Here is a 16,403-nt window from a genome sequence, read left to right on the forward strand (position 1 = left end):
TTGAATTATTTCCATACAACCATTCCACCAATTCTTCAACATTCTTGCAAAAAGTTAGATGAAAAGACATCCTGATTTACAGTCTTGCATTTTAAAGGGATACAGACAATTTCAAAATCATGTTTCTACCTGAAAATATCCTTTTGCTGATGTCTTTACCAGTACTGACAAAGGCTACTGTGAATAACAGAATGCAAAAGAAAACCCCCCACTTCGCTGCTCTGGATCTTTCCTGCTGTTCCTAACATTTGTGCCCAGCTGGCTTCAGTACTTCATTATGCTAAGTTTTTTTTTCTAATGGCAAAATATAGCAGAGCCATAAAAAACTACTGCTAGGCCTCAAGAAAGTTGTGTATTTTTAACTTTTTTATCTTAAGTTGGCTACATATTTCAAGCCAGCTGTTTTGCCCTTTAAGGCAAATTTAGTTTCTTTTAGGCTTTGCTAGTATTTGCCAGATCCAAGATTCTGACACAGCTTCAGCTTAAGAACGCTTCCAATGAAGCCAGGCCCAAAAGCTGTTTGAATCACAACTTTAACCACCTAGATCTACACCCAAATATTTATGGTGAGTCAAGACAGGCTTCTGTTGCACTAATCACTACCTTAGCTCAGTCCCAAAATGGTTTATTTGTTCGGAAAGAGGGGTCAGCTGTTACCATACTATCTATCAGCTGTGTCAAGCCCCAAGTAATGAGCATGGCATTGCCCACTATTCTCTTTGAATATTAGTTTCTATGGCTCATTAAAAGTATATTTTTAGGTTCATGCCATGCCCTTCTGTATTCGCTTTGACTATAATTCAGCTTTCTTACTATTACCATCTACTGAAAATCTGCTGGAAAGCCTGTTAGTAATTATTTAGTTATAAATGATTGGGCAGGGAGACTTAAGCCTCTAGCATGACTAACTGGGTGGCCTTAATTTGTTGCTAATGTTAATGTTAATGCTAATGTTAATGTTAATGGCTATGATATACTGATGTACTACGGGCAATAGATCTGAGTGGGCAGAAAAATATAGCAGATGATCTCACAGATCTTTTCTGTCTCATTGTGTCATAACTCAGCAATATGCAGTTATTGTGCAGGACAGGAGCAACAGAGGCAGAGCAGCCCAGTGCCTAAGAAGTCTGCATTCACATCTCATTTATGAGAAAGGCCACGTTTTCAAAGGGCTATCCTGCCTTTGAAGAGGTTTGCAAAAAAACAGTCACAGCCTCTAAAAAATTCTGGGTTGAATCCTGCCTAGAAAGAGAGCAACTGAACAGAAACAGAAGAATAGTCTCATCCGGCACTTTTTTCTTGTAAACTCTAAAATTCTAAACAGAAATAGATAAACCAACAAAAATTTTCTCTAGGCGTAAGCGGTAATTTAAGGCTTTCTTTTGGATATCACTAACTGCATTACAATTTGAAATCATGATCAGTAAAGACACTTATTAGGACACCTGTGTTCTACTTATTATCAAAAAATCTCTGAGAGTAAGTAGGATGTGGTGTCACTACCTAGCTGTGGAACAAACGAGTAACAGTCAAAATTTCGTTACCTCCTCCCTTGCAAAGATCCATTGTCCTGAAAATATTATAGAATTAAAAGAAAAAAAAAACCAAACCAAAACAAGTAACAGACTTTTGAGAGACATTCTAGTGACCACGAAACTGCGGTTGTTTTGGTTTTGTTTTTTTTTTAATAAATGAAGCAACAGATTTTCAGGATTTCTATTTACATTAAGCAGCAGCTTCAGTAGCACCGATTTCAGGGCGGGGGAGGTAGCAGTGTCGCGAGGAACACGGGGGAGAAAAAACAATATTCCCTGACTCCCTGAGAGTGCTCTAGCCGGGTGACACCGAAAGCTTCCCCCGTTTTAATTCGCCAACTTCCCGGCCAGGCGCCCCGCAGCACCCCGGGCCGACGCTGCCGGGGAGCCCCCCTCAGCGGGCCGCGCCCGACGCCCCCCACGGCCCGGCCGCCCGGGTGCGGGAGCCGCCGCCCCGGGCCCGGGCCCACCCCGCGCCGCCCCCGCAGCGAGCGGGCCCCGCAGGCGCGCCGCGAGCCGCCAGCCCCACCCGCCGGCGCAGCGTGTCACGTCACGTCGCGCACGAAACCACCGCGCGCGAGCCCACGTGACCGCCACCCCGCTCCGCCGCTTCCTCCGTAGCCACCAGGGTCGCCGTTCCCCATCCCCAACCGGAAGCGCCGCTCCGCGCCGCCCGGCCGTTCCCCGCTCTGTGGTGAGGCGGCGGCGGGCGGGGTGAGGGGCCGTTAATGGCCGCCGCAAGCAGCGCCGCCGCGGTCGCCGGGGGAACGCGGAAGTCGGGCGCCGGCGTCCCGGCGCAGCGGCGGAGGAGAGCCCACGGCAAGGTACCGGGGTGGCCTCCTGCCGCCCGAGCGGTCGGGGAGCGCGGCAGCGGGAGGGGCGGTGCGAGGCGGTGGGCCGTGCCGAGCGGCCGGGGGCGGGCCGCGGCGGCACCGTGCCGGGCCCCGCGGAGCGGCCGGGCCGCAGAGAGCCCTTCCCGGTGGGCCCTGCGCCCAGCCGGCCCGGCGGGCTGGCCTCTCGGAGGCCTTCGCCGTCCGCGAAAGCGAGCGGGCGGCCGGGCTTTCCTCGGGAGTGGCGCACGGCTCTCCACACGCAGCCCTGGCGGGGGGCGGTCGCCGTTCGGGTGAGGGTCTGCCGTGCAGTGCTGCGCGCCGCTGAACGTCCGGCGTAACGTGCGCAGGCACGGGCTCACAGCTGCACTTTCAGGACGGTTCTTTCTCTTCGACTTCTTATAAGCCAGTGCTGCCAGCCCAAGCTGTAGTTTCCTCCATCCTTTGTTTCTGCCTGCAGCAGGAAGCTAGGAAACCCTTGCTGAATCTCGCTGCTAGTGTGGCAGGCTTGGTGTGCGCAAGTGCTTCTCTGCACTGCCGCTCATTGCTGTCTTCTGCTTTAGGTTATTGTGTTTGGTGCAGTAAACACTAATTCATGATTTCACAGGTGTGACATACAAGCCTTCATTTAAGTACTTGGTTTTTGAAGCTCGGCCCTATTTCCATCAAAGTGAAATCAAAGGGAAAAAGCTGTGTACTTTTCCTGAGGGGAGGAGGGAAGAAATGCCGCTGAAGTGTCTACCAAGAATTCTTACAAAACAAGTGGATGAGATGCATAACTCATGTCACCAGCACACTATCGTTTGAACAAACTGTGGTGATACACTTGATGTGCTTTCCCACTGTTTAATATAGTGGTATTTCAGATAGTGTAGTCATCTGTCAAAACAGATGCCTGCCAAAGATAGCAGCATAATAATTATTTTCTGGTTTATAAAAAATAGGTTATTTTCTAATTAGAACATCTTCCAGGAGTTCCGACTTCTAACGCATCTGCAAATTTTGAAAATTCAGATCATCAGTCTTATATTGACCTAGTGTGCTTCCCCATCTACACATGCACCCCACCTGTCTCAGGAGGAATCAGTCAAAAGGACACATTTCAGCATTTGAAGCAATCTTGGTGCATAGCCTACAACAGAATTCTTTGAATCAAGTTGTTTGGTATTAGCTCCATTGCTATTAAAATGTTAGATGCAGTGAGCTTTGAGCATACAGTGCCAGTTACCTTAGTTTGAAAGACAAACTTTGTGCACCTAATGAAGAAAAGAAGATTACTTCTGAGTACAGCTGGTTTACTAAGATGGTAAAGTTTGAAGATGATCTTTAAAAGAAAAAAAAAATAATTCAGTCAGTATCACAGTAAAAGTACATAAATAGGTAAAGGCACTGGAACTTTTATGTAGTAAAACTTAACAGAGCACTGGCTGCTCAGCAGGCACTGAGAATAAGATTTTTTTTTAAAACTTCATTGATATCTGCATTTCACTCCTTATTTCATAGAATCATAGAATGCTTTGGGTTGGAAGGGACCTTTAGAGGTCATCTAGCCCAACCCCCCTGCAGTGAGCAGGGACAGCTTTAACTGGATCAGGTTGCTCAGAGCCCCGTCCAACCTGGCGTTGAATGTTGCCAGGGATGGGGCCTCCACTGCCTCTCTGGGCAACCTCTTCCAGTGCTTGACCACCCTCATTGTAAAAAACTTCTTTCTAATGTCTAGTCTAAATCTGTTCTTCTTTAGTTTAAATCCGTTATTCCTTGTCCTGTTACAACAGGCCTTATTTAAAAGATTCTCCCCATCTTTCCTGTAGGCCCCCTTTAAGTACTGAAAGGCCGCAATCAGGTCTCCCTGCAGCCTTCTCTTCTCCAGGCTGAACAACCCCAACTCTCTCAGCCTGGCCTCATAGGAGAGGTGCTCCAGCCCTCGGATCATTTTGGTGGCCCTCTTCTGGACCTGCTCCAACAGTTCCATGTCCTTCTTGTGCTGAGGGCCCCAGAGCTGGACGCAGTACTCCACATGAGGTCATTTGTATTATTCATTTGTATTATTCAGTGCAGACCTGAAGAGCTGTGCAGGGTCAAAACTTCAGAAGAGGTCTTAGTTAACTCAGAATACCGAAATTTCAGTTAAGAAGAGTCAGATAGCCCAGCAATTTAGGACTGGACTAGTTCTAGTCCTTAAAGTATAGGATTTAGGTTTTGAGCAGAAATCAGTGTTAAGTATTAAAATACTTAAGTCTTTCTATTTTCAGATAACTTGCAAAAAACGGAACCAAGTTGGCTTTATTTTCAAAATGAAATACAACCCTTTTTTGCAAACTTGGGTGTTTATAACATTGTGCCTCTTCATTCAAGACTCTTTGTGCCTCTATTATTCTTGCTTTAATTTAAATGTGAAAGCTGGAGCATTCTTAACAATAGGCTGAGAAAACTTCTTTAAAAATAATTGTTCAGTTCTACTCAGTTCTGTCTTGAATCAGATATAAAGTTATACTTTAAACCAAGTTTATGGGCCTGAGTATAGCCCAGCATATCATTTATTTTTGGCTCAGTTAAATGACTAGACACGTCTTATGCAAGACCTTTAAATTACTGTGCATACAGTTTAATATATGGAAATGTGTTGCGTAATTGCTTTTTAGATATACACATCTGTGTCAGAAAAACTAAAGTATTACAATCAAGAGGATTTCTGCTGCAAAAATGCTCCAGGCAGTGGCTTTTCAGAGTAATTTTTAAAAGCCTGTTAACTTCTCATTGTTCTCTGTTAAACTGCTGCATTCATATTTCTGTATATTGGATAAACTTACACATTGCATGTCATTAGGTTGTGTATGATGCTATTTGCTCTTATTTTATTGAAAGTAGCATCCCAGACTTTTTCCATTATACAATTGGCTGATACTTTTATTGATTAAAAAGCCATATTACCCTGTTCAGTGGTTAGCACAAATAACTGTGTCATGGTTTAACCCCAGCTGGCAGCTAAGGACCACACAGCCGCTCGCTCACTCCCCACCAGTGGGATGGGAGGAAAGAAGCAGAAAAGGCCTTGACTCTGTGTAAGCACTGCTCAGCAACAACTAAAATATCAGCACGTTATCAACACTATTTTCAGTACAAATCTGAAACATAGCCCCACACAAGCTACTATGAAGAAATTTAGCTCTATCCCAGTATGCTATGCTTTTTAATTTGCCTGATTTTGTCTTTGTAGAGTAGCATGTAGGTGAACATGAAGATCCCAGTTAGGTTGTATTCATTGTAATTTAGATTCTCAGAGGTTTTGAAAGCAAATTAATTCCTTTTTTTGGTAGAAATCTGTCCTTTATCTTGCAGTAGGAAATAGTGCAAGATAGGCTCAGGCTCTGATGTTTTGTAGGGCCAGCACTGGATTTGCAACAAACTTTGGCACGGATATGAGACCACTCTGCAGTAGCTAGCTTTGTATTTGGTAATTGTATTTGTGTTTAACTTCAAATAACTGCCCAATATTTACATCAAACAGACATGGCACTCGGAGAGAGCCACATGACCACAGCTGCACACATCTAGAACCATCAATCTTTGCGTATACCAGAGGCTGTTTCTTGAAAAGGCTCAGGTTGATTCTGTGTGTGTTGGCTTGCACCTGGTATACACGGGAAGAACAGACAGGAAAGCGCTGTTGGATGTGAGTTGCTAACTGACATCAGACAGCCTGTGCAGCCTACCTTCAGCAGCTTTTTTTCCTAGAAACTACGTGGAAACAGGATGGGTGAACTGTTTAGCCATGAGCAGTCTCTTCCTGTGGGCCATCTTCGCAACTGGTCTTGACTAGCAGGGATTGTACCAAGAGAGGTGGCCCCCAGGAAACTGATGACCAGAGCAGGCTGCTGTCTGAACAGTTCATCCACCTCGTACCTTGTTCCCACATTGCTTTTGAGAAAGTAATGCTACTAAACATTTTTAATTGATACTTATTGTAGTTGGGAAAGAATGCTTCTAAAAGGAATATAAGATGCACGGTTTCATTCCAGAATTAAATTCAGTGTATTTTTAGTCTTATCTAGACTAAAAAGCTATAATTTCTTTACATGTTTTTAAAATTACTTAAACCTAGTCTGTCAAGCTTACAGCTAAAGGTTTGCAGCACAAATCTGATTGATTTTAATGCTTTCTCTAGGGTGATCTTCATAGAAACTACTAAAGACTTCAAAGAACTCATTTTAGGCAAAATAAGTGAAATAAGTTGTTCTGATAGAGTAAAATGGATCCTTGTTCAGTTGGAGTTCAGCTTCAAGCTACCAATGAATGCCATAAAACCTATTATACCCGTCACACTGGCTTCAAGACTAAGCAAGATATATCTTCGTCTGACCTACTGTTACTTCAGCTTAGGACTGGAATAACCCTTTCAGAGAACAATACAATCTGCTTACACCATGCAAAAATTTACATTGAAAGATTTGAAGACTTACAAAAATCATGTTGTGATCCCTTTAATATACACAGAAAACTATCAAAGAAAAACTTACGTGCAATTGACTTAGATGACGCAACTTTTCTAAGTGCCAAGTTTGGAAGACAGTTTGTACCTGGTTGGAAGCTTTGTCCCAAATGTATGCAGATAATAAATGGAAGCGTGGATGTTGAATCCGAAGATCGCCAGAGAAGAAAACTTGATTCGGACGTATGTATATGGATCAGTTTTCCCACTCCCTCCTAAGTTCTGCAAGCTATTGGAATTGGGCTTCATACAGGTCCTGCAAAAAGAAATTAAGTTTCTTAATAGAAATATGAAAGGGTGTAGTCTTTTAGATGTGTGGGAGTTTACTGTATTTAAACCTTTATTTGGAGGACCTTAAAAAATCCTCTTCCCTAATTAAATATTATGGCCTTTTAAATTCAAATTATTGTGTGTACTAGTGTGACTTACAACTTGTAAGTTTATGTAAATACCAGACTGCTGCTGGTATTCTAAGCTGTTACTCAAGCCTTACAAAAAAACAAGTTAGTGTGCTTAGAACTGAGCACTGCAAAGGTTGCTTCTAAGGATGTTGACATAAACTCCTTTAGGTTTAGTCTCTTCAGTTAAAAAAAATATCCACTTTCTCTAGCAGTTCATTACCAAGTGAACATGCATTGAGGTGAATTAAGTGTACTTTTGTTATGGTGTCTGAGCTGCGAAGGCCGTGGTGTTTGTTCAGGGGCAGTAATGAGCTGGTGTGGGAGGATAATGCTTTAAGTAAGTGCTGCGTTTGGAATACAGCTTATACATCGCTGGATGCATAGTTCAAGATGTGTGCAGGTAATCAGTAGAAGCGTGGGCAACAACCAAATCAGCAAGAGCTCATCCATATATACCCTGTAGCAAAGCAGAATTGCCTTCTAGGAGCTGTTGCCCAACTGTATTTAAGTTGTTTTTCCTGGGAAATCCAGCGCTTAGAGTTCAGCTCAACAGTTTACCTAAGTTATTACAATATCCTGGCTTGACTGGACGTTTTCCTACGAATTTAGGATTGTACTTGTAATTAAATGAGATTTTCTGTCTTTGTTCAGGGGCGTACAGCTAAAGCTTTAAAGTCTCTACAGTTTGCGAATCCAGGACGACAGACTGAATTCACTCCTGAGACCAGTAAAAGGGAAAAAAGAAGGCTGCAAACAAAAATTGCATCATTTAATTCAGACAGGTGAGCAGTTTCCGGTATTTACATTATCTTTAACTTTCACTTCAAAATAAAATAGCCTTGATGGTCAGTGTCCCTGTTACACTATAACATTTTCTATATAGATGTTTGCATGTTTATGGATTGCTTTTTTGGTTTTGAGAATGTTAAAGCTCACTCTCGGTAATGAGATAAACAAAACAGAAGGTAAAGCGTTAGTATACAGTCCATATTTCAGGCAATTAGAATACAAACAAGTATTTGGTAAGGCATAACAATACTACACAGATCACAGATGAAGCTATTAATTTATGCATAAACTAAAATTCTGATAATAGGCTAAATTTGAATACGGTAAGATCAAGTAGACTACACTTAAAATATTGGACTTGTCATCTTTCAATCAACTCAGTAATTAGACTTTGTAAACAAAAGTGTGCACGTTAGGACCTTACCTTCCTGATAATAAATTACAACCTTCTAATGTGACTGATTTTAAAATCACACTGTCTACAGAGGAAAGGTATATGCAGCTGAATTTTGTTTGTCATTTTCCACTAAAAGTTTGGACCAATCAGTCTTGTCCTAATAGGAGAGTGATAGAAGTCCCGGCTTTAACTAGCGATGCAATATTTGTTAAAAAACATGCAAGAAAGATCACATGAATACCTGTTCCCTGCTCTACACCTAAGTTTAACTTTACAAGACAGAAACAGATGCTAGATGTGCTGTTTACAAACTACACATCCTTTTGCCCTCTGTTTCTTCTGCTCGGTGTGGGCACAAGTTGCAACCAGGGAAACTTTGATGAGATGTTAGGAAAGCCTTTTCTATGTCTGTAGTAAAACGCTGAATCAAAAGTGTTGTGGCATCTCTGACATTAGAGCTATTCAGAGCTCGACTAGATGCAGCCCTAAGCAACCTAATTTGAGTTGACCTGGCTTTGAACAGAGGGTCAGACAAGGTGACTTCCAGAGGTCCCTTCCAAACAGAGTGTTTCTGTGGTTCTGCAGTTTAACAGAACTATTACAGAGATGGGTATTGATAAAAGCATAAAAAATACTTTTAAATTAGGATGTGCACACCGTAAATGATTCTACATGACCTTTGAATTACAGCTACACATTACAAAGGAAAAGTAAATTAAGGGAACATTTCACATCATCTGAAAGGTGGTCTGAAGTTTACATCATATGACTAAGAATGTTCATAAGTGCTGTTCAAGAAATAAAGCCTCCCCATTCCTGAAATTATTTCAAAAGCACTACAGTGGAGATACAATTAGGGCTGAGAAATGTTGTCAAATACAGTAACATATCTATGTCTTTTAAATTAACAGCATTAAAATGAACACCTGAAAGAAAGCAAACTTCTGTCCACAATTATTAGCAGCTTAGCATCAAAGTAGATGTATTTTTTAACATGGAAATAACCCTTGTTTTTCATTATATAGGCAAGTTATACCAGCCAAGAGTAAAGTCTACGATAGCCAGGGACTACTACTTTACAGTGGGATGGACCTCTGTGATTGTCTTGATGAAGATTGCCTGGGATGTTTCTATGCTTGCCCCAAGTGTGGCTCCAACAAGTGTGGAGCTGAATGTCGCTGTGACCGCAAGTGGCTATATGAGCAAATTGAGATAGAAGGAGGAGAAATAATTAGAAATAAGCACGTTGGTTAGTGTATATGCACGTTGTTTATCCTGAGTATGCACCCCATGCTTTGATTAAACACAGCACATTCATCATTTAGTGGTTTAATGAAAGCTACTGGAATTTGTCACAATCAACATGATTAATGTGCTTTCACATTCATTTTCAGTATGATTATGGAAATATTCTTAGTCATACTACCGTCTTTTCACACTTCATTCTACCTTGTATTCAGTCTTGTTAGTCATCCAAGTAAGTTCTCATTGAACAGTCTTTCACTGTATTTAAGGATAAGGTGTTAAGTTTTTATGTGACATAGCCTGAGCCACTCACCATTGTTTCATATACTGTTTTGTATAGTGTACCATCTCCACATATCCCTCGTTTTTCCTTCTCTAGTTCAGGATCTCATGGTTTTGAATCTGTTGTATGGGAAGCACTCTTTTAGAGTGAATTTACATGCAGTATTAATAAAGCTCTCTCCAGGATTAATAGTGAATGCTGTATCTTCTATAGATTATCCCAGCTACAGCTGATAAATTCAATCCTGTTCACTTAAATGGATTCAATGGCATTTAGGAGTTCAGATCCCATCCAAGTTACTGGGATTTGAGATCAAGTTATCCTTATGAACTCAAGCCTCACAGTTAAAGTGTTATTAAACTGTCAAGGCATTGAAAAATATGTTAAGGTTTTTAATTATGATACTGTTTTGTTGGTTTCTGTATAACGCAATTGCAGTAATTTTGCTGTATTTGTTATCAGTTTGTAATTGGGCTAGACTAGTACTTCAACAGCCCTCCCCTTTTTTATTTTTGCTTGCTTTTAAGGTAAATGTTTACATGCAGGTGAAATTAATTTGGTGTCTGTTCCCAAACTAAGAATATCCAGACTTCTACAAGAAAACTACAAGAAAAACCCAGTTGAATTGGAATTATGTTTGGTTGATGCAGTATCTATCCTCAGAACATTCAAATTTTACAACATAACAAGATTTATGGAAGTAAGATTTTTATAATTGAAATCTTAGTGACATCAAGTGTTATTCCTTGGTTTTTTTGTGGTGTTTTGGATAAATTTCCTAATTCTGTGATAGACTTGGAAGATCTGCATGTTTATTGGGTCACATTTACTGAAGAATACTGTTAACTATTGATTTCTGAAGACTTATTTGATAAAGTTGTATAATCTTGCTATTTGTTTGGAGTAGTTTCTTTTCTGGTAAGCATCATGAAGGTTGCATTGCTAATATCCAAAGTTACACTTTGAGTTGCACTGACATCTGCTGGTCCTGGTACAGTATAAGCATCAACTTATGCTACATTTTTATTAAATCTGCTACAAAATTAAACAGACTATTTTTTTGGCTGCTCTTCCAATGGATGTCACTCTCATTGGCCTTGGATTCCAGCTGCATTTATCACAAGAACCATCATGTGAGTTTATTTAGGCAGAGCACCATGCTCTTTACACTCTTTTCCAAACAGCAGCACTACAAATGAGTAGTAGCCATGGCTTCCCTTACATGCAAGTGGCATTTAATACATTTTGCTCTGTTGACTACAGAGCATGCATATCCTGACACAGCAACTAATCTTGTGTATGCTTGATCCATGTTTGGAACTGGTTCATCTCTTAAGCAACCTTTTGAATTAAATGAAAATATAAATAGATACCTCCATGAAAGTGAGAGGGGAGAAGCTGATCAAATCTTGTAGGTTTTTTGTATTTGTTATTTTTTTAAATTAGACCAGAGTCAGCAGTACCCCTTGTTAATAAACTTAACATGCTTCCAATTGTTTGATGAATATAACATCACTTAAGTCCACAGTTAGACTTTGGATTCAGTAACTGTTAAAGCATTTCACTGAAGTGAAATGCAAGTCTACGAGCAGCTTAAATTGCCTGGAGCATCCCATTATTAGAACTGCATTTCTCCATTAAGTCTCCAAAAAGCACGTTCAGTCTCTTATTTTACAGATCCACTAGCAATGAGTACTTTCCCAAATAAATCACTCAAGTTGTTTTCTAAAAAAATGCATAGGACTGTTGTTTGACTAAAAACCTGCACTGAGTACTAGGTACTGTTGATTGCTATAGAAACTACAGGAGACTTTGGGTTTTTTTCTAGTAAAACAGGGCTTTTTGGTGTTGGTTGTTCACATGTCCTGCTTACATATTTGGGGCATTTCCATTTAGCTTCATTTCCTTGGTTGTAGTGTGTTATTAAGTTCAATAGTGTGTTTTCATATACTTCCATGTCCCCCTCATCTATTTTTCTGTTAAAAGACATCATTACAAGTCAAACTTTACCATCTTGCTAGATTTAAAATGCTTACAGCTATGAATTTCTCCCATTCTTTTCCTGTATGTGTTTATAAACACCACACAAACTTATCCCATCAGCAGAACACACAAGCTATTTTATCATCATCTAAAAGTGATTGCATGTTGTTCCCAATAGCATATGTAGTTCCCCATCTTTCAGAATTACAACTAGGCCTGTTAAATAGGATGTTCTTTTAATATAGCCAAGGAAACAACTACTTTCCATAAAAGCCAAAGTTCATAAGCCAGGTATAATAACCACTTTAAACTCTACATATATTAAAAGAGAAAAGCCAACTGCAGATATACCCCCGTTACCATGTTAAAACTTGCCTTTTGATATTCCTTGCAAAAATTAATGCCTAGACAAAGTTTACATATTCAAAAGACAGAAATCAATGACAATAAAAGAACCTGGTTTATGAATAATATGTATCCCATGGATCAGTTTGAGTTTATTGAACAGAAGCTCCAGATTTGTGACCTCTTGAGTACAGAGTTAAGTACTGGTCTGGTTTCTTTCTCACACAGAGCAAAATTCACATCAAGTTTAGAACATGGTCAAATTTAACATTTTCTAAAGTCAGTGGGAGTTCTTTCGTGGATCTTGTGAGAGTTACCACACAACTTTGGGGTCATATCTGAGACAGGAGGTGTCCTTTCCCCTTCCCCCCTGCTTAGTGAAGTTCAAAGTTTCAAATGGATGAAACATGCCCTGGGATACTTTCTGTTAAATACTCAAATAATGATTGTAAATATTCAAACAACAATATAGTACAGTCAGGTAATTAACTCAGAGAAGACATATTAACATTTTCGGCATCTATGCTACTAAAAGGCATTTATCTTTGGGACATACATTATAATCTTAGACACAGCATGAATTTGGTTTTCTTTTAATCAATTAAGTTCATAACTCTTAAAAACTAACATAAGGAGACTTAACTTTTGAATCTCTTGGCCAACCATTCAAGACATTGGAAACAGCAGGAAGTGGAGAGACCTACACAAAAAGCATGATTTTATAAATCCAGAAGTCAGACTTAAAGCCTCTAAGAAAAAAAAAGAAAACTGAGGTAAGGTGACCAAATATTTTTTTTTTCTGATTTTTAGACCTGTTTTAGTGGTTTTTAGCCTTTTTGTATAGGCAGTTCCTATATTAACCAGAATGGACCAATAGACAACTGCACAAGAGCTTGCACCGAAATCCCATAGTAACAGCTGCACAGACGTTAAGTGTTCAGGTGGACATCTGTCACTTCTTATGTGGTAGAAGCAGCAACGACTTGCTGGAATCAGCATTAAAGCCTTTGAGTTCTCCTAGTCTCATGAAAAAGTATAAACATACAATTTCCAGTTTCAATTACTTTGTGTTCCTCTAATTTTAGAGTCAGATTTTTGGTCATATTTGTGTCTTAATAAATGCAGAGTTTCAGCATTTTTCAACTGATTTCTCAGTGGAATGTAGGATGTACAGACATGCAGTAGTTTGTCCTTCATGATCCAGATAATTTACCCCAGTAATTCTTTAGCAAACATTCAAGTTTTATTCACCTTTATAACTAACCAGTCAATATCATACTAATGGACAACTTTATTTAAACAGGCTAAACAGTTCTCTCCAACTTTAAGTTATAGACGCTTTTAAATCCTACTAATAGTGGAGGAACAGTTTACTAAAAGGATTATATTTGTATTTAAAGATCTTTAATTGCAAGTTGCATCTAATATTTACCAATGTGAAAGCCATAACCAGAACTGTTCTTTATATGCATTTACTGCAATTAGATTTCAAATTAACAGTTATCTTCCAAGCACATATTAAAAAATATTGTAGGGAGGTGTGAACGATTGCAATTAAGCTGCCCAGTTCACTCTTCGTAGGGGTTTTGTTTGAAACTCGTGATCCTGCTCTGAAATAGGGATTTACATTTTAGGAGTTTCTCATACCCAGCAGAGGGCATCAGTTTACTGCAAACCTGACCGTGAACAACTCCTGGTGCACCTCTTGGAGATGCATCCCTGCCCATCTAGCAGAGGGGGGTTCGTTACTGAACAGATTCAGGAATCGAGCCCAAGACAAGAGATGCATAACTCAGTCTGTGCGGTTGAAATATAGCAGACTCAAGTACAAGATTAGCACTTCAGAGAAATGGATTTTCTTTTTGGTCTGTATGAAAGCTTCTCACCCACTCCCTTCCCCCAAATTGTTGCCAATTGTTAGTTCTTTAAGTAGAGCTCAAGACTAGATACATTTACAATTTACAGTGTTTGCTATGAAACCTTGGTTTAAAGCTTCTATCTGAGGATTCCCTTACAAATATTAGGTAGCTGAGAAACCCACCCACAGCAGGGTCCTGCACTCATTAGCAAACCGGGAGACTTTCTGACATCCACACTGGTGCTACTGCCAGCGTGCAATATGCAGCTGAAGAACCACACGTCTTGTTTCCCAGACAAACAGATAAAATACACTGACATCATTTTACCAGAGTAGCTACAATAGCAACCAGAAGAAGCCTGGCATAAGCTGTGGTTGGCCAGGGAGAGGAAAGACAAGAGGGGCAGCTGGGGGTAGGAAGTTTCCATGGCTCTCCTACTATTACACCATAATGAGGAAGATTACCCTAATTCTTCTCTTCTTCCCCCACCTTTCTTTGGCAGTGCTTCACATGCTTCACCAGTGAATTAAATCTGTATAGCACTCTAAATGGCTTGCCCTTCTAGGCTCTAGTTAGGGCAATATTAACAACTAGAGTGCAATAAACTCAGTTCTCCATCTTGCCCACAGGTGACAGCACTATCTGCTATAACCTGAGAGTAAACAGCAATTTGGTGTCCATGCAGAGCTCAAGATACCAACCAGAAGTAAAAACAATTATCTTCTATCATCTTCTGGCTTTCTCCTTTTTATTCTTCCATTTGATCCTACACTTTAATTGATAGCTCTATATACTTTAAATTGTTCATTTTAGCTACTGAATTAATACCATGAAGCAGACAGCATTAATTTACATATTAAAAAAAAAAGAACAAAATAGTTCCTAGCAAGCATGAGCTAAGCATCCCCAGTGAGCCACTTAGCAGAATCATCAGAACTTAAAAACTTCTCAAAGAGAAATCACTGTGATCCTACTCCATTCACAGTTCTTAAGGCCTCATAAGTCATCTAAGAAACTGGAACTAAGGATCAAAGTATGTTCTCCAGAGCCCAGCCCAGATAGAGACTAAACAAGCATCATAATCTAATGTATATATAATGACTACAGAACTGTTCCAGTAGCGCAACTACTTTGCTTAAAGGTAGAAAATCAGATTTTACCAACTTTCAGTAGCAAAGTAAGTTTCCTAAATTCAGTATTTCTTGTTCTAGTTCATCCTTCCTAAGAGTACCTGATAATCCAGATGTATTCAAGGGAATGAGTTTTCTCCTCGCTTCACTTTCTATTGCACATTTGTGACAAAAAAATCCCCCAAAAAAGAAACAAAGATAAGAACCCCCCACCATCAAACCTCCAAGCTGCTCCTTTCCTTCTGTTTTATAACACAGTAGTGCTCTGGCAGGTGACTCCCTTGGCAGTTTCCAATCAGATGGGCTGGATCCTGCCAGCTGACTTCAATGTTGCTGCAAGCTTTAGAACTCATAGAACGCTTTGGGTTTCTCCTGCCAACCAGCTCTTCTTGATAGGTATTAATTAGAGTGGTTCTATTTCAACTTAGTTATTATCTTTGTGCTGCTTCCTGGGAGTTTCAGCTCAATCTCTAAGAAAAGAGAAAAATCAGAGTTATGACTGTTAAATATACTTGTGTAGCACGCCTCACCTCAAGCCAGGCTCCTTAAATGGTACAGCTCCTCGCATCATCGCTGACGGGGCCCCAGGTCTCAGCTGCACTGTTCCATCAAGCCAGTTTGTCTGTGTATGTCATTGGCAGTAGCACGCTGTTCTGTCTCGGTAGTGAGCTCATATGAAGAGTCCTATTGACTGCAGGGAAATTACTTAGGTGGGTAAGCAGGCCAAGCAAATAGATGGGTTCTGCACGAGTGAAACGTGTCGTGATAAGGCGCTGAAGCTGACAGGACTGCTCAGACAAAGACACCGTTCACCCTCACCTGTTACATGTGCTTTTGGACTGACACAGGAGTGGAGACTCTGCCTGAGATCTTGTCATCTTAAGAAGCCACTGTGGAAGGCAGCTACGGAGCAACCATCGGCGTATGCCTGAAATAAAATCTCCTTCTGCTGCTGGGGTCCCAAAATAAAATCTTTGGGTAACTTTTACAGGATTGTCCCCTAAAGACCAGATCCAGAGAAACCTGAAGTCCCTATGACATGTTAAGTGCCATATGCCTGGATCTGGACTTAAATACTTGGGCTTCCCCTTAGAGTTCAGAGTCAGGCTGGAGA

General features: G+C 40.5%; 1 protein-coding gene across 1 annotated transcript; it reads left to right on the top strand.

Annotated features, from left to right (window-relative positions):
- The first annotated feature begins 2,321 nt into the window (after positions 1–2,321).
- Positions 2,322–10,541, top strand: ARL14EP (ARF like GTPase 14 effector protein). The gene is made up of 4 exons (XM_075712697.1): positions 2,322–2,362; positions 6,534–7,040; positions 7,910–8,040; positions 9,470–10,541. The coding sequence occupies exons 2-4, from the start codon at positions 6,618–6,620 to the stop codon at positions 9,696–9,698; spliced, it is 783 nt and encodes a 260-aa protein (XP_075568812.1). The 5' UTR covers positions 2,322–2,362; positions 6,534–6,617; the 3' UTR covers positions 9,699–10,541.
- The last annotated feature ends 5,862 nt before the right edge of the window (positions 10,542–16,403 follow it).

This window comes from Pelecanus crispus, chromosome 6 (assembly GCF_030463565.1).
Source record: "Pelecanus crispus isolate bPelCri1 chromosome 6, bPelCri1.pri, whole genome shotgun sequence".
Lineage (NCBI taxonomy): Eukaryota > Metazoa > Chordata > Aves > Pelecaniformes > Pelecanidae > Pelecanus > Pelecanus crispus.